A 26,206-nucleotide genomic window follows, 5' to 3' on the forward strand; every position below is an offset into this window, starting at 1 on the left:
TGTCTGGAATGAACGAACACTACGACAGAAAATGCTTTTAATAGCGCTTAATAATGCTTTTAACAACGCTTCTTGAAGCGCTGTTGTTGGCTCCGCTATTAAAAGTAAAAGGTACCTTTAATAGCGCTTTTCAAAAGCGCTGTCATATGTAATATTAGGATAATTCAAATTTTTCTTTCATAGCACTTTATAAGCGCTATTAAAGAAACGCTATTAAAGGTTTACCGCCAATTTTTAAATTATTTTCTAATAGCAGATGTATATAGAGCGCTATCAAAGTTATTATTTTTTTTTTTTTTATATTTATTATATACCTGAAAAGTATCTCATTTTTTGCCACAAAATAACACCATATATTGAAGAATAGTAAATAGTTGAAAATTAATTTCCAAACCTGAATTAAAAGAATTTTTGCAATTGTAACCCTAATAAAACCGATTACATAGATCTAAAATAAAATTCTAAACATTAAACTACGTAAAATACATTAATTAATAGAGTCTTATTTTTTTTGTTCCTTCAACATAACCTAGCTATTATACAATTGTTGAACAACATGGCGCACCCATTCGGTTCTTACTTAGTCAATCTGCTCCTTGTCATAACTTGGAAACTGACAATCTGAAAAGTACTGCGAAACAATGGGGTATAATAATTCATACATATATAGAAAGGAAAAACCCGAAAGAATTAGTATTACCATAAACAATAAGTGCCATACATGAAAAAAAATTGAACTTCACATTATAGTAATAGATTATGATGTTTTTGGAAAAGAATTACAGATAATTCCTTGCTGATATATTATCAATTGAAGCTACGGAGATGGATCCGAGATGGATGCCATGAAAAATCTGACTCAAAAACCAAGAGGTTCATCTGGGATGTCAGATGTAGGACAAAGTAAACAGTTACACAAGACAGTAGTAGTCCAAGCAAAGGAATCTAGTCTACCAATAAGTGAAGGCAAAAGAAGTCTTGTTCATCAAATCAGACTCGTAGCCCTTCCATTTTGTTTACTCAGACAAAAGTGACAAAGATGAAGATGGTCCGAGTACCATTACAGAATAAGATTGTTCCTTTGACATCAGAAGCCATAAGTGAAAAGTATAGTACATAGCCGGTTCTTAAGTTGTGGAGATCTTTACAGGGAATGCGTACTATTAATGAATCTCTAAAGTGTTGCATGTCCAAGGAAGCCACTAATCACTAGCTACCACACTAAGTATTTTGCAAGTGTTAATCCAACTCTTAGGCGCTATGGATCTTGACAATAAAACAGAATAAAACAATAAAATCTTGATAAATATAGCATACCTTTATCACTTCATGTGACGCAATCCCGCCTATGAAGGAAGAGACCGCATGTAGCTCTGCAGCCCCAAACTGGGAGATTCAATTTATGAGATCCTCGAACAAGATTGATCAATTGCAGCCAAGATCAGCTAGTAAGCTGACAACTAGTCTTTAGTCGAGATATATCTTCATCTATCTCTCTGCCAAGATGAAGTTTACACATTTAGATTCAGTCCCACAACAACCACATCGCAATATATTCCAAAGAGAATGAGGAGCTACCACTGGCCGGCCAGCAAAACTGTTATAGTTAGCACCAAATTGGTCTACATCTCGCAACAAGATATAAAACCCAAGAGCCATATTGTAGCAGGGACAAAAAGCATATTTCCCAGAAGAAAACCTGAGCAAAACTGACGGGGAGAGAGACTATCTATTTCCATATTAATATAAGTGTAGACTTCAACCAAAGATAAGTAAAACAATACTGACATATGACAATAAAAATGTCACCTACCTGTATTCCTCATCTGTCAAATACTTCTGCAACTTAGAAAGGCTTAGAGAATTGAACTCCTCCTGAATTATACGATCTCTGCATACCTAGAAAAACATAGTTACATTAAGAAACAAAACCATTAGGAATATAAAAAAGAATATTATTGGATCTTCTCAATCCTCTATTGGCTAGGATGTCTTCAATCATGAAAAATCTCAAACTTATGGAAAAAACATAATAACTTATGACAAAACAAAAACGAAGTATACATACTTCTTAATTGAAGCTATGTATTAACCTCCAACTTTAGAATGCAAAATCTCCCATCTTCCTAAATTTGTAGTTCCAATTCTGACGTCCTACTTCCAAAATATCATTAAAATTCAAACAACAATTCAGCATGTCCAATTCTGATGTCCTAGTTCCAATTTTTAGTTCCAATCATTATATAAGGTAACTAAGTTCACATTGAACCACAAACATATTTTGCTGCTCCTCCTACCCCAAGTGTAGAAACGCTTTTTTTATAGTGCTGACACTGAAATATAATGTGTCCGAACACTGGCAAGCTCCCACCAAATCGTGGGTTCTAATTGATTGGTATCACTATCTAAGCATGCGATATGGCATAGCGAAAGTACCATAAAACGTATTCAGCAAGTGAAGGGTAAAAGATTACTCAAAGTATGATTTCCACCTATCACACAGGCAAACTCCCAGTTGGTATAGAATCAACAGCAACTTATAATAACATAAGATGATTCAGCTTTTGGTGCAACAAATGCCAGAAATTTAAAGTAGAGAGAATCCCATACAACTATTTAACTATTTTGCATCAAATTTTATTCAACAAACTGTGAAGAAGAAAGTATTGAGCAACTGACCCAAATAACAGTCCCAGAATTTGGCAATTCTGAATCATTCCTATTAATGGCAGATGGCAGCGTCTGATGAAGAGGAGCAAATGCTCCAAGTCCTGCAGTTTCAAGAACATTGCAGCTCCCTAAAGCCAGCCCTTTTGGTAAACCCTTCTTCTCCATGTATTCTTTCAGATTACGCACAATTGTCTCTGTCGGATTTTCAGCAACTCCATGAAACTTCTTAACATGAACTGTTAGTCTGTTACTGCTGACGGTGCAGGACCTTCTGAACCCATTTTTCCAACAATCCAGATACTACTTTAACAAATATTATACCACCAATATGAGCTACAATAGTCAATAACCTGCATCAGAACACATTGTTAGATCAACCTGATAAAGTAAGAACATTTTTTCAGAACAAAATCAACACCAATAAAGTCTATCAGCAATTAAAAACTTTTTGCATAATAGTATGCCTGAAAATTTCCACCCCCTCCCATTTTCATTATGGAAAATTTCCTAAATTTGTAGTTCCAATTCTGATGTCCTACTTCCAAAATATCATTAAAATTCAAACAACAATTCAGCACTCATTGTAACAATCCTATAGGTTTTGTACTTTGTCAAGCCCCTAGCTCTTGAGAGTCTCTTTAACTTATTAGCAACCGCAGAAGCACAATATTATAATTAAAAAAACTCTTATTAGTTGACAAAAAAAAAGAATCTTACTTTCAAAATTTCAGCCTTTTAAAATAAGAAATTGTAGACAATGGTTAAAAAGCTCCTAGTTTTACAACCTGGTGAGCTTCCAGGCGATGCGAGATACCTAAGCATAATAGTATGTAACATCCACAATCTCTGCCTCCTCAAGCAACCCAACACAAGAACACCTAAAATTCAAAACCCTCAAATTTAGACAATTCCGACCTACTGATGCTTCAGGCAATAAACTGCATAAATTATAACAAACAAGCACTAAAAATCTTACATAGGAGTAGATAGCACTGCAGGAACTAATGCTTCAGTATATTTAAATGTGAGCTTGGACCATACTCAATCACTTTATCAGTCCATTCTTTCTCTCCTACAATCTCAATAATACAATTTTGTCGTCCCACCAAGACCTCAAGAAGCTTGAGTTTTTTACAATTAAACACCTCAAATCTAAGCAAAGACGGGCAACTCAGTACTTGCCGATCATAGATGCTCTCTAAATTTGGCAAGTCAAAAAGCATAAATTTTGTTAACTTTGTAATAGTTATACAAGTTGGGTTAACTTTGTAATAGTTATTACAGATTTCATCTTCTTACAGTGTTTAATTTACATGGAATGACATGAGTGAATTGATTAATGGATTATGGTAGCCATAAGTTTTGCTCCAATGCAATCATGAAATCAAATAATTCGACAACCTATTATCAAAATTAAGAATCAAAACCCAATTACAATCTAAATGCTCACTACCTAGGTATAACAATTCAGAGGAACAAAAACCCATAGCCCATAATTAACCCAATCAAAATTAAACCAAACATAATCAACAAATTCCGCAAATTTTGTGGATGAATTACCTTAAAATTCAATTTCGTAGTGAGAAGAAGCATCGTAGGGCGCAGGGCGAGAGAAAACGCCGCCATCTGAAATAAATCGCCGCCGCCTGAAGGAACTCGTCGCCGTGTGAAGGACTTTGGTAGGAGGGTTTCGGCGTCCATTGAGACTTTTGGGGTTTTGAGGTTTTGCAGATTGACTGAAGAGAATCCGAGGAGAGAAAGAGTTAGGCGGTTAACTTTTTACTCGTTTTAACATTTTGTTCCCTATAATAAACGGGAAGTCTTTTTTACTATAATAAACGGGTAATATGATAGCGCAGAAGATCTAAACGCTATAATATGTGAACATATCACAGCGCTTTTTAGATAAGCGCTATAATATGTTGTTTTTTAAATTTTTGATAGCTGAAGAGGCAAAAGCGCTATTAAATAAACGCTATTAAATGACATTTCTGTAGTAGTGGAACCTCCATGCAAGGATGGTGATGTGAGGAAATAAGTACAGGTTTAAGTGTTTTGCCACCAAATGCATTGACGTCATAATACTCCTTGTACCAGCTCTTCGGGCCTGAGGATTCTGTACGAGGATTGATTTTTGCAAAAGGTCCCGTCACAGGAGGAAATGAACGAATGTGTGCTCCGTCGATTGAATTAGCATCTTTCATGAGTGACAATTCCTCTTCTCAAGGAGTATCGTGATACTTGAAGTAAACCATGCTTGTTTTGTTCCTACAAAATCAAAAAGAATATATGTTAGTGCATTGCCAAAAGTGACAAAAGTACAACTCTTTAATGCAAGTACGGACAAGCTTAGTAATCGAGGGTCGGCCAATTAAGCAAACAATATGACTCGATTGGGGGAATGGTATTAAAATATATACGGAGTTCATAATATTTCCAGAATTATCATGGGCATTAATTATGCGTAATATAAGAAAAAGTCTGGGCACACTGCAAGTCTGTTGGAGCGCTATTCACTAGTTATCATTTTCATTCTTTAAAGGAGGATATTATAAAAAAAATAGCAGCATCAATATATTACGCATGATCATCCATTACTATGGTTTACAGGAATACGAGACGTAGTCACGCGGATGGACAAACAGAGGGATATATTCCAAGATTATTGGGACACTGTTATCAATCAGCATCAACATCAGCATCAAGTGTCATTATCATGTTTTTTCAAAAAAAAAAAAGAAGAGCTAAGGGGTGACACAAAGTTCACGTGAATACAACCAAAAAAAAAAAGTAACATGTTTGATACTAGGGTCCATCATCATCAACCTTTATCATATTTATTAAAAAAAAGAAAAAAAAAAAGAAAAAAGAAAAAAGAGGGGGTGTATTCACGTGAATTAGAAAGAAAAGGAAGAAAGAGACAAAAGTAATTTGGGAGGCTTCATCAATCGAGGAAGTAAAAACACATATCTGATATGTGTGTCCAAATACATATCAGAACATAAGACAAAATAGGAAAAAGGACAAAAAAAAATTTAAATGGTACTTTTCTAAACACAAATGGTACTTTTTTTTACAGAATGGTATTAGAATGGTACTTTTTTTACATGAATGGTACTTCCTTTTTTGTCTTTTAGCTGTTTGTCTTTTAGTTGATATGTGTTTGTTGTTGCATGCCCGATATCCGCCTCGACGCACTCTCATCAATCATCATCATCCGTTATCATTATCACAATTACTGAGTATATTACAAAGAAAGACGGAGGAACAGGCACGAAGTCGACCAAATGAAAATTTCAGCAAAACCACAAAAGTTGAACAACCAGAAACTCGAAGCAGCCAAAAAAAAAAAAAAAAAAAAAAAAAAAAAACAGCAAAGTCGAGTAAGAAAACACAGGAGAAGAAATATATGAGTACAAAAAGAAAAGAACCACCATGAAATAGCAACAACAAAGTTTGAAGTTCAAGATTGATGAAGAAAAACAAGCAGAGTATACATACCGGGTATAGGAGTCGGATCTTGCTTTGATGAAGACGGCGTGGCTTCGCGGACAACTCCTTCTTGGACTCACAACAACACCTCACAGCTCCGACCAACAAACTGGGGGCAACGGATTTAGAGTTCCTCTCGGACTCAATGACGGTGAACACGGACGTTCAAACAAATACGGACTGTTCCTCGGCCCAACGGACGGCCGGTACCTCCACAGACTCACGAACAGTGTTGTCGATCGTCAAACAGATACGGACTCAGAGCTCCTCACGGAATCTATGACGGTGAACGCGGACGTTCAAACAAAAATGGACAGTAAGCGACGACGGGCAAGCTTCACTCGGACTCCTCCCACGGGCTTTGTATGTCGAGCACGGGCCAAATTCTCCAATCAATGAAAGAGAACGTAATTGTTGGTGATTAAAAATTGACAGATTATGGAGGTATATTTATAGTTACAGTGTCTCGTAATACTACTTCAAATCAAATTGGAGGAAGATATGTGATATTCTAGTAGGAACCACTAGAGGAAAAAAACATCATAAGTTGCCCTTAAAATAAGCTTATAGATTGCCAATTGCAAAGGCAACATATGGGGTCACTTTTGTGAAATTATCAAAGGTTGCCCTTAACAAGGGCAACTTATAATCTTATAAGTTGTCCTTGTTTGCAACAAGGGCAACTTATGTGAAACTTATAAGTTGCCCTTTTTCATTATTTATATGATTAGTTATATGATTATAACACTCATTTCAAGTTCATTATGCACGCCTAAGGGTCATTTGGGTCGATATAAGTCATTTATGGCCAAAAATGGCATTTTCGATCCCAACTACCAACAAACGAACTTATATCCACATTCTAAACCTTTTTCATGATTTAAATGATTAGTTATATGATTATAAGACTCATTTCAAGTTCGTTATGCACACCTAAGGGTCATTTGGGTCGATATAGGTCATTTATGGTCAAAAATGACATTCTCGATCCCAACTACCAACAAACGAACTATTTCCACATTCTAACCCTTTTTCATGATTCATATGATTAGTTATATGTTTATGAAACTCATTTCAAGTTCGTTATGCAAGCCTAAGGGTCATTTGGGTCGATATAGGTCATTTATGGCAAAAAATGTCATTTTCCAAACCAACTACCAACAAACAAACCTATTTCCACATTTTAACACTTTTTCATGATTCATATGATTAGTTATATGATTATAAGACTCATTTCATGTTCTTTATGCACGCCTATGGGTCATTTGGGTCAATATAGGTCATTTATGGCCAAAAATGGCATTTTTGAACCCAACTACCAACAAACGAACATATTTCCATATTCTAAACATTTTTCATGATTTATATGATTAGTCATATGTTTATAAGACTCATTTCAAGTTCGTTATGCACACCTAAGGGTCATTTGGGTCGATATAGGTCATTTATGGCAAAAAATGGCATTTTCGATCCCAACTACCAACAAACGAACATATATTCACATTCTAAACCTTTTTCATGATTTATATGATTAGTTATAGGTTCGTTTGTTGGTAGTTGGGTTTTATAACCTATTACCAACAAACTAACCTATTTCCATATTCTAAACGTTTTTCATGATTCATATGATTATTTATATGTTTATTAAACTCATTTCAAGTTCGTTATGCACGCCTATGGGTAATTTGGGTCGATATAGGTCATTTATAGCCAAAAATGGCATTTTCGAACCCAACTACCAACAAATGAACCTAATGACACTTTCTAAATCTTTTTTATGTTTCATATGCTTAGTTAGAGTTTACTAAGATTCATTTCAAGTTCTTTATGCACACATAAGGCTCATTTGGGACGATATAGGTCATATTTGGCCCAAAATGACATTTTTTACGGTTCATGCCAATTATAGGCGAATAGTTTTTTTTAACTAATTTCTAGCCTAATAATACATCATAAATATAATATTTTATGTACCTTTTCCAGATCTTGAACTTCCTTGCAACTTTTGAATATGTCATGCATGAATTTCATCACGGAATAGCCACACTCGACCCCACCCTCTTGTTGGGCGCACTAGATTAAAGAGAACATAAATTAATAGGAAATATAATTGTTTTGGCCGTACAATAAGTAGTGAACAAGTTATTATTTACCTTAACTGATTTCCATTGAGGAAGTGCGCTTTTTTTGACATTCATTTTCATCAACACTCTGCAATTCCACAATTCATTGGACGTTAATTAACATTAAATGCTTGAATGTAAAATATGATTGCAAGTTTTATTTGATATGTACAAAAAAAAATACGGAATGTACTTATTCAATAGTGACTTGACCAACACGGATCGTAATGGATCTCGACGACAAGAATCAAATTGATAAATTGTGTGGCTTGGAACACATATCACAAGGAGCATCCAATGGAGGCTGCAATCACAAAATAGTGGTTTAATAATCTATAATATGCCACTAAAATCAAAAAATATCATTATGATCGACACTAATGTAGGACAATAAAGATATTAAAGCAAAGGCATACTCTTCAAAGTACGGGGCTAATATGAACTTGTTTTTAGCTTTTGTGCATTGACGGATACCGTCATCGAGATATTGATTGACTTCGGCTCGATTGTTCATGCAACTAGCACCACTTATTGATTGTGGATCCAACCACCCAATATGACTATCCGAACTAAAATTATCGAACTGAAGTGAACTAAAGAACAAGCAAACATAAGAATAATCGAAACTTGGCACACCATTTACCTTATTAAATATAGGAAATTTTGGTATTTACTACCTTAAAAATACACCACTTTTGCATTTACTACCTTATGAAATTTTTATTTTAAATTACTACCTTAAACTTCCAAATTTTTTTTATTTACTACCACTTTACAGTTTTCTCATTTTAAAATTAAGATATCTCTTTCGTTTCTTAATCGTTTAATGTGATTCAAAGTTCATTATTCTCCTTTCTTTATAGGGATTTCATTGAGAACGACATTTCAAAACAATTCGTTTGATAGTTCATATATATTTTAAACTTTTACAAATAATATTTAATTCGTTTTACCTTTTGCCAAATTGTAAAAGCAAGTTCCACATGGAATCGTTACACATAAATGAGAAGAATGGGATTTGAATCACATAAAATGATTAAAAAACAAAAGAGATATCTCAATTTTAAAATGAGAAAACTGTAAAGTGGTAGTAAATAAAAATAAATTGAAACTTTAAGGTAGTAATTTAAAATAAAATTTTCATAAGGTAGTAAATACAAAAGTGGTGTATTTTCAAGGTAGTAAATACCAAAAAATCCTTAAATATATTACCATAACTAACTATATTAATTACCTCATGAAGACTTGTATCATTGCGATATTAAGCATATCACCTTTAAGGAATTCACATATATCGTCTTAGTTACCCATGCTATGCCATGCTCGAAAAAGTGGAATAATGACATGTCCATCTGAACTCCAATATAATTATCACCCGGTAACCCACTAACAAGACTATGCAACCATTTGCACGGCTTACTAAGAGAGTCAAACACATCTGATTCCACAAGTAAATTTGCATGAGAAACTGAACCTTTCGATGATTTAAGTTTGTAGTCTTGACTCTTGCCTTGTGAACTTCCTTTTGCAATCAACTCCATTGACCGTTGACCATCTTTGCTAGCTTGAGTTGGTGGTTTCTTTGGTTTAGCTGTCTTTGGTGGCGCTTTTAGTTTCTTGATGATCTGCAAGGTTAATTTACAAAACCAAAAGATTATGAAAAAACTTGTTTATCGAAACATATAGGAAATGTTATGCAAAATAGAAAGGCGTGGAATTAGAAACACAAAGCACCTCGTCTGAAAACTTCACCCATGCAAATGGCCATAGTACATAAGAACCGGAGGCATCGCCCAAAGTATGGAGAAAATCATTGGGCACCGGAAGTATCCAATCCAAATAGTCTTCATGAACATTGTATGGGCTGACCGCATAATAACCACTCAGTACTTGCTTGAAGTGGACTAGTGGCCGGTCACTTTGTGGTTGTGCATTCGCATCGGCCACCACATACAATTTATCACCATTTGATTGTCCCGGGTGTAGTAGTTCGCAAGGCGTCTCCTCCTAATATTCAACCATCACGAGTAAAAATAGCCATCACTTTATTGAATGAATTAAAACTCCAAAATTTATATAAGAACATTACTAAATTAAAACTCCATAATTCACCTCACCTTTAATTCAAGCTTGGTTGAACTCCAGTAGGCAGTTGAACTCTAGCAGGTGGTTGAACTCCAGTAGGTTCTTGACCTTCAGTAGGTGGTTGAAGGTCAAGAATTGGTTGGCTTGATGAATCCAAAGGGCTACGGCGGGGCAACTCCAAGCTTTGTAAGCCCATCTGTTGTAGGATTGCCTCAGTTATCTCCTTCTTCAGTTCTTCTCTCATCGAAGCAATATCTGAAGCTGTTGAAGAAGCAATGGATTTTGAGTTGGTGGGCTTGCGATATTCTTCACCATACGCCTTTTTCAAGCCAACACGTACCCCTCCAAAAGCTCTTGGATGCCCGGGAGGGTCAGGTCCAAGAGTCATGTACAAGGGATCCTTGTTTAAAAATGTAGAAACCTTGCCTTCAGCACATGCTTGTTGATATTCAACCTATTTTATGAAAACAATATAAAAAATGATTGTTATATTAACACTAAAGGTAGACAAAATGTAATATATATATATATATATATATATATATATATATATATATATATATATATATATATATATATATATATATATATATATATATATATATTAATTCAAATTATTGAAAATCACTCCATTTACTTACTAGTTTATCACAAGCCTCTTTTGTTTCGGAATTAACAATTATATATTTCCCGTTTTTGTCGAGACTATGCATCGACACCACCAATCATTGGCACGGGTGTTGCCACTGTTGGGGTATAATCCTTTTTCTTTCCATCTCTTCCTCTTTTCTTCATAAGTCTCGGGACCTAGCCGATGACTATGTTTTTTCTTCTTTGCAGAATCAGAACACTTTTTGCGCTTTTCCTACAAAGTATACATGTCAACTTCAATGCAAAATGTAAACAATAAATTTATTAAGTACGTAGGTAGATTGTTTGAAAATTTACCACTGCATGTGGAGTTGTTTTTTGTGCAACAAAATCCTCCCATTCCTCTGGTGTGATGTGCTTCCAAATGTCAAAAGGGAGCTTTATAGGTGGCGCTTTTTCACCTTCTTTTTCACCTTCTTTTTCACCTTTATTTTCACCATCATTTTCTCCTTCATTTTCACCTTTCTCTGCCTTAGTTCTCTCTCTCGTCTTAGAAATACAGCCACTCACCAACTTGGCTTTGAAATTTTTGAATCTCATACGTAAATCAGATTCAAAAACGTCCTTCTTAGCAAGGGAAGGTTCAATATGGAATTGATTCTACACAAACAAATAAAAATGGAAATGTTAGTTAACATGTATAGTCCCGAGCATATACTCCCGAGCCTTTTCATTAAAAGACAGCAATATAACATCTAATATTTGAACAGATCAGAAACTGATCAGTTCAGCTGCAGATCAGCAGCAGCAGATCAGCAGCTAAACTGATCAGTTTCTGATCTGTTCAGCAGCTGATCTGCTGCTGCTGATCTGCAACTATGCAGATCAGAAACTGATTTGTTCATCTGTGCAGATCAGAAACTGATCTGTTGTGACAGGCCTTTGGTCCATTGTCAAGTTTCTCATTGCGATATTATTTTTGCTAGTTTGCTCATTTTTAGAGCTACAAATGAGTTATTAACATTAGTTGTATCTTGCAACGCACATTAACGCATAAAATTCACATGAGAAGCATTTTTATAAAGCATATCATATAGTATTATCAATGCAATATCAATAATATTCCAATAGCGCAAAGAAAAATGAAGAACATATGAAAATTATAAGAGAAACTAAGTGACTGATTTCATGGGTTCTGCTTAATGAAAATCAAGCTATCATTTTTAAGAGGTGAATAGGTGATGGAACTAACATAGAAGTTTATGGCCAACTAACAAAAATCAGTGCTTTATTTCTCAGCACTAAAACCAAATGGTGAAATCACGAGCAAAATGGTACCAGAATACAAGTTATGCTCGCAACGAACGTCATAACCTAACATCAGATGCCAGAATATGAATGGAAAGGAAGGATGCAAAACTTCAATAAAATTATACGTCAACAAGCACAGATGAACAGATCAGTTTCTGATCTGCACAGTTGCAGATCAGCAGCAGCAGATCAGCTGCTGAACAGATCAGAAACTGATCAGTTCAACTGCTGATCTGTTGCTGCTGATCTGCAGCTGAACTGATCAGGTTCTGATCTGTTGAGCAGCTGATCTGCTGCTGCTGATCTGCAACTGTGCAGATCAGAAACTAATCTGTTCATCTGTGCAGATCAGAAACTGATCTGTGTGCAGCTGACCAGATCAGTTTCTGATCTGTTCAGCAGCTAATCATGTCGTTGTTATGTTCGGACGTATTAGTTGTGCATGCCCTAGTTATGCTCGGACTATTAGCATGCTCTAGTTCGGACATCAAGTACACGATTAGATAAATTTCTAGAATTAAAAATTAGGCTTACCATTATATCATCCCACAAAGTTTTCTTCAAGCCCTCGGGTACATCCTCCCATTTCAACAAAATTGAAATCTTCCGCATACAAAGGCCTATAAATGTTGCATACTTACGACGCCACTTACCACAAGGGTTATCGAATTGATTGTATTCCAAGTACATCTCTTCTCTCACCCCAAGTCCTTTTATTGGCCCTCTCCCCTTTCTCTTCACACGCTTTTTAACACTTTTACTTGTGCTAACTTCATTTGCCACCACATGTTGATGGTTATCAATTGGGGGTGCCCTATCCGCCATAACCTCAAACTGTTCAATTCTATGTAAATATTCATCATGTTCACGATCTTCCGGCTCACCTTTATCCTCCTCCACCGCTGCATCATAATCCCCATCCTCACTACGGTCGTCGTCATCATCCATCAGCTCATCCATACTATGGTCATCATTATCATCCATGATAGAGCTATACCTGAAATTAAAGAAACAAAACCACGTCACAAAATAAATACATAATTTTCATAATAATTATCACAATATATAAAATGATTCCTATGACTAGTCATATGATTATAAGAATCATTTCAAGTTCGCTATGCACGCCTAAGGGTCATTTGGGTCGATATAGGTCATTTATGGACAAAAATGGCATTTTCGATCCCAACTACTAACAAACGAACCTAAGTCCAAATTCTAAACCTTTTTCATGATTCATATGATTAGTTATATGCTTATGAAACTCATTTCAAGTTCGTTATGCACGCCTAAGGGTCATTTGGGTCGATATAGGTCATTTATGGCCAAAAATGGCCTTTTCGATCCCAAATCTAAACAAATGAACCTAAGTCCAAATTCTAAACCTTTTTTATGTGTCATATGCTTAGTTAGATGTTTCTAAGATTCATTTCAAGTTATCTATGGCCCAAAATGATAAACTTATATGGCCCAAAATGACATATATAGTCCACATTCTAAACATTTCAACCATAAGCACGCAGAGAAAATAGTCAAACATATATTAAAAGAAATGAACTTAAAAACAAAGCAAGGCTACGAGGCCGAAGCCCAAATAGTCAATACAAAATACCAAAATACCAAATACGTACAATACAAACTACCAATAGCTAAAATGTGACTACGCCCAATATAGTAACTTTAGGTTACAAATTTCAACACAACACAATACACAAGTACATTGCATCAATATGGTTTTCTTCAGTACACAATATACAAGTCTTGCACCACCAACACAATAAACAAGTCTTGCACCACCAACTGCTCCTCGTTGGTTGTTTCTTCAGGCTGGTCTGAAGTCGCCTCTTGTGTTTTCTTGATTCATGTACTGTAGACCAATTGAACATGTGGCCTGTTAGTACGGTCCAACACATAGTGACAAGAACTAAATTAAAAAGCTAGATGTTGTGCCAATTTGACTTGTTTAGTTCATACCTCTAACCATTGCTAGATTTCGTCATCAACAAGTATTCCTTCCGTGTGATCCGAACGCATGTAATTTGTGTCATTATCCACATTGTTTGTCACTTCAGTTTCGGGATTGGTGAAAGGAGGTGTATCATCAAAAGCATCATACTCGTCCTCATCCTCAACATCACCGACACCGAGGATGCTTCTCTTTCCCGGTACAACAATTGACCACTTCTTATCGGCGGGGTCGGTTATATAAAATATTTGCTTAGCTTGTGATACAAGTATAAATGGCTCATCAGTCTCACGCAAACGACCCAGGTCTACAAGAGTGAACCCACAAGGATCATCCCTTTTTACACACCTCTTATTATTATCAGCCCACTTGCACCAAAACAGACCAACAGTGAATTTTGTTCCGTACTTAAGCTCCCATATATCTTGGACTCGCCCATAGTAAGACAACTCGACATCAACCGGAGATCTATCCTTAGCACTAGCATACTCTCTTGATGACGCCACAAGGGAGACACCACTATTTTGCACTGGCAACGACTTCTGATCTTGGCGCCCGGTCCAAAATGTGTATCCATTGACATCATAACCCTGATATGACTGCACGACTTCCTGAGGACCAAGAGCTAGATACTGAACAGTTTCACAAACAGTATTACCAGCTACTTCTAGTTCACCCATCACCTTATCTTGGAACCATTTAATGAACTCTCTATTATGCAATTGCGTCAATTCTCTTTCCCCTTTGGAAGGGTATTCATTAGCCAATTCCTGCTTATGCATCACCAAATACGGGTGGACGGCTAGAATATGATGCAACACATATAAGTGAGCTTGTAACAGCTTATGCGTAGGAGGTGAGATCAATTTTGACCCAATTGTACCCTTGCCTTCTAGTCTTCCCTCATGCCGGGATGTAGGAAGTCCAATCGGTTCAAGTTTTGCTAAATACTCGGCCACAAAATTTCCAACTTCTTCACCCACGGTGCCTTGAATCATACTACCTTCTGGTTGTGCAGGATTCCTCACTTTATCTTGTAAAACACCCATGTGTTTCTCAAAAGGATAACACCACCTCAAGAACACTGGACCGCACAACTTAATTTCTCGAACAAGATGGCAAATTAAATGAACCATTATGTCAAAGAACGAAGGTGGAAAATACATCTCGAATTCGCATATTGTTTGGATTACTTTGTTCTGAAGTTCATCGAGTGTTGACGGATCAAGCACTTTGCTACATATCGTATTGAAAAATGAACAAAGACTAGTAATAGTATGTCTCACATGCTTTGGCAATATCCCACGAATTGCAATGGGTAAGAAGGTTTGCATCATGACATGACAATCGTGAGATTTCATACTTGTCAACTTCAACTCGCCATTTAAAGACACAAATCTTTTCAATACGATGAGTACCCCGAGGGAACCTTAATGCCATACAAGCACTCACAAAATAACCGCTTTTCTACTTTGGACAATGTGTAACAAGCCGGAGGCAAGTAATGGGTATTGTTCTTCCCTTTGTCGTTGCCCTTTTCTTTGCCTTTGCCTTTGCCTTTGCCTTTACCTTTGCCTTTTGTCTTGGCACCCCCTGTTTCCATTTCCTTCCTTCTATTATTTTCCGAAGTCTGAGGCCACAGCTCTGGACGAAGCCCCTTACTTTTAAAGTATTCTCGCACTCCCTTGGTATCCTTTGTCTTTCCCAAAATATTCATAAGTGTCCCAAGAATTGCTTCACAAACATTTTTCTCGATATGCATGACGTCAAGACAATGCCTAACCGGTAGATCTTTCCAATATGGAAGTTTCCAGAACACGGACTCTTTTTTCCATAATCCAGTTGTACCCCTGTCTTTCACTGACTTGCCGAAGACTGTTTCAACACCCTTGACCCGCTTATAAACTTCCTTACCAGTCAACGCTCTACGGGCGACATCCATCTCAACATCCCCATCGAATGCTGTCTTCATCTTACGATAGGGATGATCACGTCTAAGAAGCCTTCGCGTTATCAAGAACACATATTTGTGACATTCAGAAATATATTTGGATTGTGTATCATCTTCACAAGTCGGGCATGCTTTCTTTCCTTTGTTCTTGTACCCGGATAAGTTACCATAAGCAGGGAAGTCATTGATAGTGCAAAAAAGCATTGCACGCAATCTAAACGTCTCATTTGCATGTGCATCAAATACGGAAACCCCTTCATCCCACATCTTTCTCAAATCATCAACGAGAGGTTCAAGGTAGACATCTATGTCGTTTCCCGGTTGTTTAGGCCTCGATATAAGAAGCGACAACATGATGTACTTGTGTTTCATACACAACCAAGGAGGTAAATTATATATGACTAAAAGTACTGGCCATGTACTATGTTGGGAGCTAAGAGTGCCAAATGGATTCATTCCATCCGTACATAACCCAAGCCTCAAATTCCGAGGTTCCTTACCAAAAGTGTCATGAAGCTTGTCAATAGTCTAAGTAAACCATCTTTCTTCCTTCGATCAGGATCTGCATGCCACCTCAAATTCCTTGCATCTTTTTTTTATCGAAAACAAGCGCTTGAATCTCGGTATTATGGGAAGATACCACAACACCTTAGCTGGGTACACATTCTTACCCTAGGTTACCCCTTTGCGTTTGTAACGTGACACTCCGCACCGTGGACACTTATCCAAATTCTCATACTGCTTATGATATAGCAGGCAATCATTTGGACAAGCATGTATCTTCTTGTACTCTAAACCAAAGGGACACATGAGCTTCTTGGCATAATAGTTCGACCTGGGAAGTTCATTGCCAGCCAGTAACATATCACTTAGCGCCACCAACAACTCAGTGAAACTAATGTCAGTCCAGCCTCCGCTTGTCTTGATATTGTAGAGTGTGCAAACAGCGGAAAGCTTGCTATACTTTGTACAACCAGGATACAGTGGCGTTTCAGCCGCCTTAGACAAGCACTCAAAAACACGATCACGAACCTCATCCTCGACCTCGTGTAACATGTCCTCCACACGATCATTATCATCATCAACACTATTTTCAACCTCATCGTCATCCTCAAAACAATCGGCTTCCTCTTCCACATAGATAGCTTCTTCTTGTTCATGCACAACATTCTTACTAGAATTACCTACGTACACTCCACTCTCACCATGATAAACCCATACATGGTAATTAGGTCTAAAACCATGCATAAATACATGATCTCTAATCACCAAAACATTATTGACCGTGTTCACATTCTCACAATCGGAACAAGGACAAAAAAACTCTTTGACCCCCGTACTAGCTTGATGTTGCAAAGCACTCATACAGAACTCCGAAACCCGATGCATGAAATCCTTTGTGTCACGTCTACCATACATCCAACTACAATCCATCTCCGGGAACTTCTAAACAAACCAAAACCCCCGTTTAATTGGAATAGAAAAACAAAAACTCTACCACTTTAGCATTTGCATACATAAGTTGATTTATCGAATGAATGCATGCTTCCAAAGGTCCTTATCACTCCAACCTAACCCATCCTTGAACGTCTAACCCCACTAGTGAATGCATGTCAACTATTCAATTCTAAGGAAAATCCGGCAGCATTTCCCTACTGTTCACCAAGTACACGATGTAAGTAAGTTATTACCTACATATGTACCCAGAGAACAAAATAGGAAAACGACGAGCCAGTATATTCCTTAGAATAAAAAAGAAGACATACATTCACTTCCTAAGTGAGATTAGACGTCCAAGAACAGTCCCAAACCGGGGACTATTCAAGACTTACTCCTAACGAGTAAGTCTTGAACGGGTATCTAGGCATATGATGATGATGCATTTACTTCTAGCCAATAATGTAAACAGTAAACATATATGCATAAATGCTCGATAATAAAGTGTAAAGGGAGGAAAACACACCTAAAAAACAATAGACAATTGAATTTTCTACTGAAATGGGTGGGGAAGCGTCTAGCCTGCACATAGGAGCAAAAAGCTATAAATTACAAAAAAGTGAATTGTGTTCTTGATAATAAAAAGATTTTAGGCCGCATACAGATGAGATCAACAAATTAAAAATAAGGAATTTTGTTCTTGATAATAAAAACATTTTAGGCCTTATTTTCATAACTCATTTGTTTTCTTCGTTTTTATAAAATTTTAAAGTTTACTTAGTTTAGTTTTTAGTTTTCATTATTTATTTATAATTATATTTGTACTTCTATTTGTATTTCTAATTATTTATTTATTTATTATTATTATTATTATTATTATTATTATTATTATTATTATTATTATTATTGTTATTATTATTATTATTATTATTATTATTATAAAGAAACGATTACACAAAGTTGGATGGGAGCCTAGCCACTAATTGGGCTCCGACACCCTTGTTATTATTATTATTATTATTATTATTATTATTATTATTATTATTATTATTATTATTATTATTATTATTATTATTACTATTATCATTATTAATAATGTTATTATCATTAATGTAATTATTATTATTATTATTATTATTATTATTATTATTATTATTTATTATTGTTATTATTTGTTATTATATCAACGTTATTGATGTCTATGCCACGATGCCTATGCTCTACCTCCCTCCCACCACCTCCCACCACCACTAAACCACCTCAAGCCACCATCTCCACCACCACTGAACCGACTGTGCATCTGCCTCACTCGTCCCACTCGTCCCCCTGCATCATCCAACCCCCTCCAACAACCACCGAATCACCTGCACCAACTCAACCTCCTCAAGCGCAAGAACATAATAGATAAACCATTTTCGCACAAACCAAGAAAAAACAAAGAAAATAAGGGAGTAATTTAACTAAATTATGCAATTACACCATACCTAGGAACATCAACCACCGAAAATGAAGAGAATTGTGTGGTGAGTGAAGAGAATTGCGTGTCTCGTCGCCGGAAAAGAAGGAACAGGAGAGCATGCCGGACGCCGTAACTGCCGGAATTACTGTGAAGAAGAACACCTCACTGCCGGAACAGGGGCTGCGAAGAAGAACACCTTACTGGGCCGGAATCTGCGAAGAGGAGGGGCTGCGAATTGAACACATGAACGGCCGGAATCTGGAGCCGCGAAGAAGAACGGTAAATGCGCCGGTTGGAGGTGAAGAAGAACGGAAACACGGTGGTGTTGGTGGTGATGGTGGGCGGCGATGGAGAGAAGAAGAAGAAGGAGAAGAGAGTATGAAGTACGTACGGTCTACGTGACTGCTGCAGGATGGAAATGAAATGTTAGGGTTAAAAGTTACGCTTGTTTCAGTTGGAGGCAAAATGATTTTCATTTAGTTTTTTTTTTTTTTTAACCATCAAAAGTTGCTCTTGTTATTTAAGGACAACCTTTGATGGGCATCCTATAAGCATTTTTCCTCTAGTGAACACTGACAAGAGGGGGGGGGGGGGTGAATTGTTTTCTTGAACTTAGGTTGTTCCTTTGCGGAATTTAGAAATTAAAGGAACAACTATCAAATTAATACGAAGAATGTGAAAACTGAGGAAACTTCTTGATCCTTATCAAGAAGCGAAAACCCCAAACTCTTTTATATATTGTAATCGCTCGAATACAACACACTCAATAACTCGAGTTCCACTTGAACACGAGTTCCCCACCGTAATCCCCTTTGATGACAGTGCTTGTTCCTTTCACACTCTCTTACTGACTTGACTCTAAGTCACTTTAAGGATCACTCAACCCTTGTACCCCAAATTACAACTCGATGTATTTGAAACTTCTAGTAATCAATAAAGCTTATGAATAATAAAGAAACTCTAGGAACGCGCTCTTTTGTAAACTGAATTTTGATAAAAACTCTTAAGCTCTTTAGAAATATTGTGCGTTGTTAGTTGTGATTTGAGAAATGAAAAACCTTTTCCTTTTATAGAAGAACTTTCTTGGTCAGTTTCCCATGTTCCCCTCAACTGCCACTAACAGTTACTGGGAGCAGTAACGTGCACGTTGATTGAGAGAAACAGGGAGACTTCTTCAAACCACTTTTAACACGTTCAATTTAAGAGAAAATAGTGGGAGCAGTTTTAGGAACAAGTAAAATCTTTTCTTGGAAAACAAGGAGTTTTAAATTAGAATCCAATGTTGATTTTATTAAAATCGTTTTATTTATTTTTCCAAAAGATTTTTCCTTTATAAAACTTTATTTTATTTACAAATACTATTTTCTCAAAACATATTAAAACACACGTGTTCCTTTAGTTTCATATTATGCATAAACGATACTCCCTCCGTCCCGGAATACTTGACCTGTTTTCCTTATTGGGCCGTCCCTTAATAATTGACATGTTTCTAAAAATGGAAATATTTTAACAATATTATATTATTTCTCACTCCACCCCTATTAACCCACCTACCCCCTACTCCATACAAAAAATAATTAAAAATTCAATCCCTACTCTCCCCCAACCCCACCTCTTAACCCACCTCCCACTAACTACATTAAAATAATACCACACTATCAACTACTACTTATTAAATTAAATAAGTCAATTCAAGTCCCTTAAACTCTGTGCCGGTCAAACCGGGTCGAGTATTCCGGGACGGAGGGAGTATTAAAATACTTACACAAAATCTAAACATAAACTCATATGTTGTAGCTTTTATGTTGGCACCTTTTGAAGCATTGCTTGAACGCTTCATGCATTGTTCCTTCTCCGGAACTTTGATGATCTTCATACTATTTGAGGAACACCTTTAATAACTTGCTTAGGATCAGCCGTTGAGGATCAACCTTCTTTAGATATCAACCATCTTTAGGAACAACCTTCTTTAGGATCAACCATCTTTAGGAACAACCATCTTTAGGAACAACCATCTTTAGGAACAACCAGCTTTAGGAACAACCGTCTTTAGGAACAACCAACTTTAGGAACAACCGTCTTTAGGAACAGCCGTCTTTATCATTTGCAAACTTGATCGATTCTTTAGGAATTCCCTGCATTGCTTGGTGTTTGTTCCACATGCTTAGGTTGTCCTACTCAGGCACTCCCTAACTTAGCATTACAAAAACACACTTAAACAACGATTAGGAAGTTTGCGTTGTCATCATCAAAACTCAGAATCAACAATATTCCCCCTTTTTGGTGATGACAACATAAGCAAACTTTTACCAACAAAAAATCAAACTTATTCGCAATCCTAAACAAGTTTTTAAAACAAAAAAATTAAAAATGTAAAATTTACGGAAAAATAAAAATTAAAACAAATTGAAAACTTAAAACCAAAATTAAAAACTTACAGCAGCGAGAAGTGAGGCAATGAGGGACATGGAGACAGGTAAGATCAATTTAAAAAAAGTTTGCATTCTTTTCCCCCTGTTGGCATTAACAAAAAGAAAAAATACAAGGCAATAATATAATATTCATAGCGCCCCACGATTAAAGTTTGGCAAACTAAGTTAGCCTCAAAGTCCAGTCTCAACATGCATAATTAATTGTAAGCATAACACATAATAAAAGAAATCAACCAAGTTTTAGGTTCCACAGGTTCTAAAAATAAAAATAACGATGATGTCACCCAACTGAGGGTTACATAAAAAATAAAATAGAAAAATATTGTTCCAAACAAATAAAAAGCCAAGGTAACAATCAAAGTAGCGGATCAGGTTTATGGGTGAAGGGTTTAGTTTTCAAGCTTATGAAGAATTATGGAGGAGCTCGTAGTCACTTGAGCGTTGAGTTGATGCAGACCGGATCCCATCTCCTTAATCACAGAAACTAAGGCACCCACCTGTGACTGCAACTCACTGATCCTAGCATCCGTGCCTTCCAGTATAGCTACCATTCTAGCCATCCCCTCCTGAAGCTGACTGACCTGTTCCTTGAGTTCCACAATGGAGGGATCCTTCTGTGATCCCAAAGAACTAGAGGAGCTAACAAAGGAACTGAAACCACCAAAACCAGAAAAACCAAGAGGAACAGCTGTAGGGGGCGGAACAGGTGCTACATTAGGCTTAGGAACAACATCCATGGGTTGAGGGACTTTGGATGCCTGTTCCTTTTCCTTTATAATATCCTCCTTACCTTGTTCCCCCTCATCATCCTCATCATCACAAGAAATTTCAACATAATCAGGAGGACGAATTAAAGTTGGTCCTTTGGTAGCAATTCTCATACTCTTTCTCACACTCGGAGGCGGTTTTGAAGCACCCTTGACCACCTTCTTTTCTTTTACTTGCTTCACCACTTTTCTCACCTTTTTAATTACTCCCGACTCATCTTCTTCCTCATCACTATCCGACAATCTCCAGTTTAATTTACCATCCAAAACCTCCAATTTCAAGTAAAATAAATCATGTTGTAAAATTTGTTTTGATTTTACTTTTACTTCAACATACTCACTAAGGTCAACAGAAAAGCTTTTAAAAACTTCAGTCATTAAAGATCCATAACCCAACTTAAAGTTAGTTTCAGTACAATGGGTCATGTGTTTAATCATTAGGGCAGGGAAGTTGATTGGAATTTTGTGAGCTAGGCAATACATTAGGGAGGCATCATATAAACTGGCTAGGGTTCTTTTGTGTATTCGAGGTACAATTCCTCTCCTAACAATATTAAACAAGAGCTTTTGGGTTGGGGAAAGGAACAAGTCTTGATGAGTAATAGAACTTATTTTATAATCACCTACAATCATCTCAACAAATACGTCATTAGTAATCACCCCAATTTGAATTGTATCCGATTTTCCTTTCACATACTGTTCATATCCTTCATTAGGAACAAGGAATAATTTTGCAAGATAGTCAGCATTAAAAGATATGGTTGTTCCATTCACAACACTTTTGCATATTCCATCCTCAAACTCAAAATTATCTCTAAATTCATTCATAGCCATAGGAATAGTAGGATTTTTTGCAACTACACAAAATAAATTCATCCAATCTTGGTGCTCTAATAAATCAATTAAATCAGTAAACTGTTTAGAGTCACAACATACCTTATTAACCGCAAAACCCTCAACCAAATCGGCTTCCTAGACTGAAATCACTTTCCCCCTCAAATTCCGGCCAGCGGACACCACCTCCGGCGACCGAACGCCCGTTTCTTCCCCCTGTGTTAACTCACTCCCCTTGTCCCCATCGTCATTCGCAACCACAGAGACGAAAGCCGAATGACGCCGCACGCCCCTTGTGGTCGCAGCAACGCTTCGTCCTCCCATTCGCTGTCGGCCGGTGGTTTGTCGGCCACGAACCAGTGTATCTCCCTCCTTCGATCCTTGCGAACTGGAGTCCTCGTCGCCCCTTGAAATCGAGTTCTCAGCCTCTTCTTCGTCGATTTCGGCGGTGGGGGAGTTTAGAATTTTAGATCTGGCTTTCGGGTTGAATTTCCCCCGCACCGGCGACCCTTTTCCGATCGACTCGGCTCCGAAACCAGAAGGAGCGCCTTGGGTTGAGGTTTTCGACAGCCTAGGCCGTTTTGAGCGAGGTGCAGCCACCGCGAACGGGTTCGGGTTAGGGTTTTTCTGGGTGGTCGCTGCCGCGAACGGGGTAGGGGTTTGGTGGGTTGTCGCCTGTTGCTGCGGGATCTGGTGGTTAGGGTTTTGCTGGGTCGACGCCGGTGAGGAGATCGGCTGGTTTGTCGCCAGAGATAACCGACTCCTCGTCGGTATAGGGGTGGTTAGGGTTCCGAAAGGGTGGTTGTTTGGTGGTGAGTGGGTTTTCTCAGGGGTTTGGAGAGGTGAGGTTTCCATGGGGGGAGAAGTGGAGTTTGTTTTTCTTTTGGTTGAAAAATTTGTGTTGTTACTGGTTCTCACCATTGTTGGTGAAGGGGTATGGATAGATGGGGAATAAATATGAGTGAGGTACAAGGAGGTGGGGATAAACGTGTATTTGTTGGTTTGGGGGTTGAGTAGTTGAGATCCACTGGGATTGTTTCCATTGTTTTCTTAGTTGTTGGGAACAGGAAGAATTTGAGGATTAAGAAATGAATTTGTGAGGTTTATGTATGTGGATGATAAACAAAAAAAATTTCGGAAAAAAAATTTCAAGAAAATAAAGATAAAGATAAAAATCTAAAAAATAATGATAACTGAAAAATTGGAGAGAATACAAGAAAAATTATAACAGTAAACCTAGTTGTGGAACAGCTTATTTTTGCATCTCGTATTATTGATTCATTTATTTAATCATGTATTATGCACTTTCATTATGTAAGTTGATCCCTAACGATGGTAAACTTCAGCTATGCTTTCGCACGTAAATATATATTAAGGCCAAGCATTTAATATTAAGGTTATACCTTTAGAGGATCTTCCTGTTTCCTTATCTTAGCTTGATCATTCCCAGTTCCAGTCTCATTTTCTCGTGCTTCTCTCTGCTTAAAGGTTTAGTCAAGATATCTGCAATTTGATTTTCTGTTTGACAAAAATCCAACTTAATTAAACCTTTTTCTACATTATCCTTAACAAAGTGGTGTCTAACATGTATATGCTTGACCCTGGAATGGTTAACTGGATCTTTAGAAATACATATTGCACTAGTATTATCACAATAAATCGGAACACAATCACATATGATACCAAAATCCCTTAACTGTTGTTTTATCCAAAGGATTTGAGAGCAGCATGCAGAAGCAGCTGCGTACTCAGCTTAAGCTGTGCATAAAGCAACAGTATTTTGTTTCTTGGAACCCCAAGAAACAATGCAGGGACCTAAGAATTGAACCATACCTGATGTGCTTTTACGATTTACCAGATCACCAGCATATTCAGCATCAGCATATCCTCTTAAGTCGAATGTTCCACTTCTTGGATAGAACAAACATAAATCGTCTGTTCCTTTGAGGTATCTAAGAATCCTCTTTACAACAGTCATGTGAGACTCCTTTGGGTTTGACTGGAACCTTGCGCATAAGCCTACACTTAATGAAATGTCAGGTCTACTTGCAGTTAGGTAGAGCAGGGATCCAATCATTCCTCTGTATCTTGTTTGATTCACACTTGTTCCTCTGGGATCTTCGTCTAAGCTTGTGGCTGTTCCCAAAGGTGTGTGATTTACTTTGGCAGTTTCCATTTCATACTTTTTGAGGAGTTCTTTCACGTATTTCTGTTCGTGGATCATGATTCCTTCTTTGGTTTGTTTGATATGCAAACCGAGGAAGAAATTTAGTTCCCCCATCATACTCATTTCAAATTCATTGCTCATTAAATTTGCAAATTCCTTGCATAAAATTTCGTTAGTTGCACCAAATAATATATCATCAACGTAAATTTGTACAACTAACAAGTCTGTTACTTTTGATTTTAGAAATAAGGTTTTGTCAATTCTTCCTCGTTTAAAATCATTTTGCAAAAGGAATTTAGATAATCTATCATTCCACGATCTAGTAGCTTGCTTCAACCCATAAAGAGCTTTATCAAGCTTATAGATGTGGTTGGGAAATTCAGGATTTTCGAAACCAGGAGGTTGTTCCACATAGACGTCTTCTTCTAGAAAACCATTTAGAAAGGCACATTTGACGTCCATTTGGTACAGTTTAAAGCCCATAAAAGAAGCAAAATCAATTAAGATTCTTATAGCTTCTAATCTAGCAACAGGACCAAAAGTTTCTTCGAAATCAATACCTTCCTGTTGATTGTAGCCTTTGACCACTAACCTTGCCTTGTTCCTTATGATTGTTGCATGTTCATCTTTTTTGTTCCAGAACACCCATTTCAGTCCTATCACTTTCTGGTGCTTTGGTTTGGGTTCCAGGTGCCACACCTGGTTCCTTTCGAACTCATTTAGCTCTTCTTGCATGGCTGATATCCAATCAGCATCTTCCAAAGCTTCGGTGTGATTTCTTGGCTCTATTAGGGAAAGGAACGCATAAAAGGCACAGTAGTTTCTGAGTTGAGACCTTGTTTGAATTCCCTTTCTAATGTCGCTGACAATTAGTTTCATTGGATGGGAGCTTTGATGTTTCCATGGCTTAGGTTGATATTG

General features: G+C 37.0%; 1 protein-coding gene, 1 long non-coding RNA gene and 1 pseudogene across 2 annotated transcripts; all 3 read right to left on the reverse strand.

The window, feature by feature from the left end:
• Positions 1-356: 356 nt before the first annotated feature.
• On the reverse strand, positions 357-6,669 carry LOC110797565 (uncharacterized; annotated as a pseudogene).
• Positions 6,670-8,201: 1,532 nt separating this feature from the next.
• Positions 8,202-8,527, reverse strand: LOC110797560 (uncharacterized). Its single transcript, XR_002535867.2, has 3 exons — positions 8,479-8,527; positions 8,316-8,373; positions 8,202-8,235 (listed from the first exon to the last, which is right to left on the reverse strand). It is a non-coding gene; the product is annotated as an uncharacterized lncRNA (long non-coding RNA).
• Positions 8,528-14,258: 5,731 nt separating this feature from the next.
• LOC130469831 (uncharacterized) lies at positions 14,259-15,599 on the reverse strand. The gene has a single exon (XM_056839336.1). It carries the CDS (start codon positions 15,597-15,599, stop codon positions 14,259-14,261), a length of 1,341 nt encoding a protein of 446 aa, XP_056695314.1.
• Positions 15,600-26,206: the final 10,607 nt, after the last annotated feature.

The sequence above is a fragment of the Spinacia oleracea genome, chromosome 3 (genome assembly GCF_020520425.1).
Source record: "Spinacia oleracea cultivar Varoflay chromosome 3, BTI_SOV_V1, whole genome shotgun sequence".
In the NCBI taxonomy this organism is placed as follows: domain Eukaryota; kingdom Viridiplantae; phylum Streptophyta; class Magnoliopsida; order Caryophyllales; family Amaranthaceae; genus Spinacia; species Spinacia oleracea.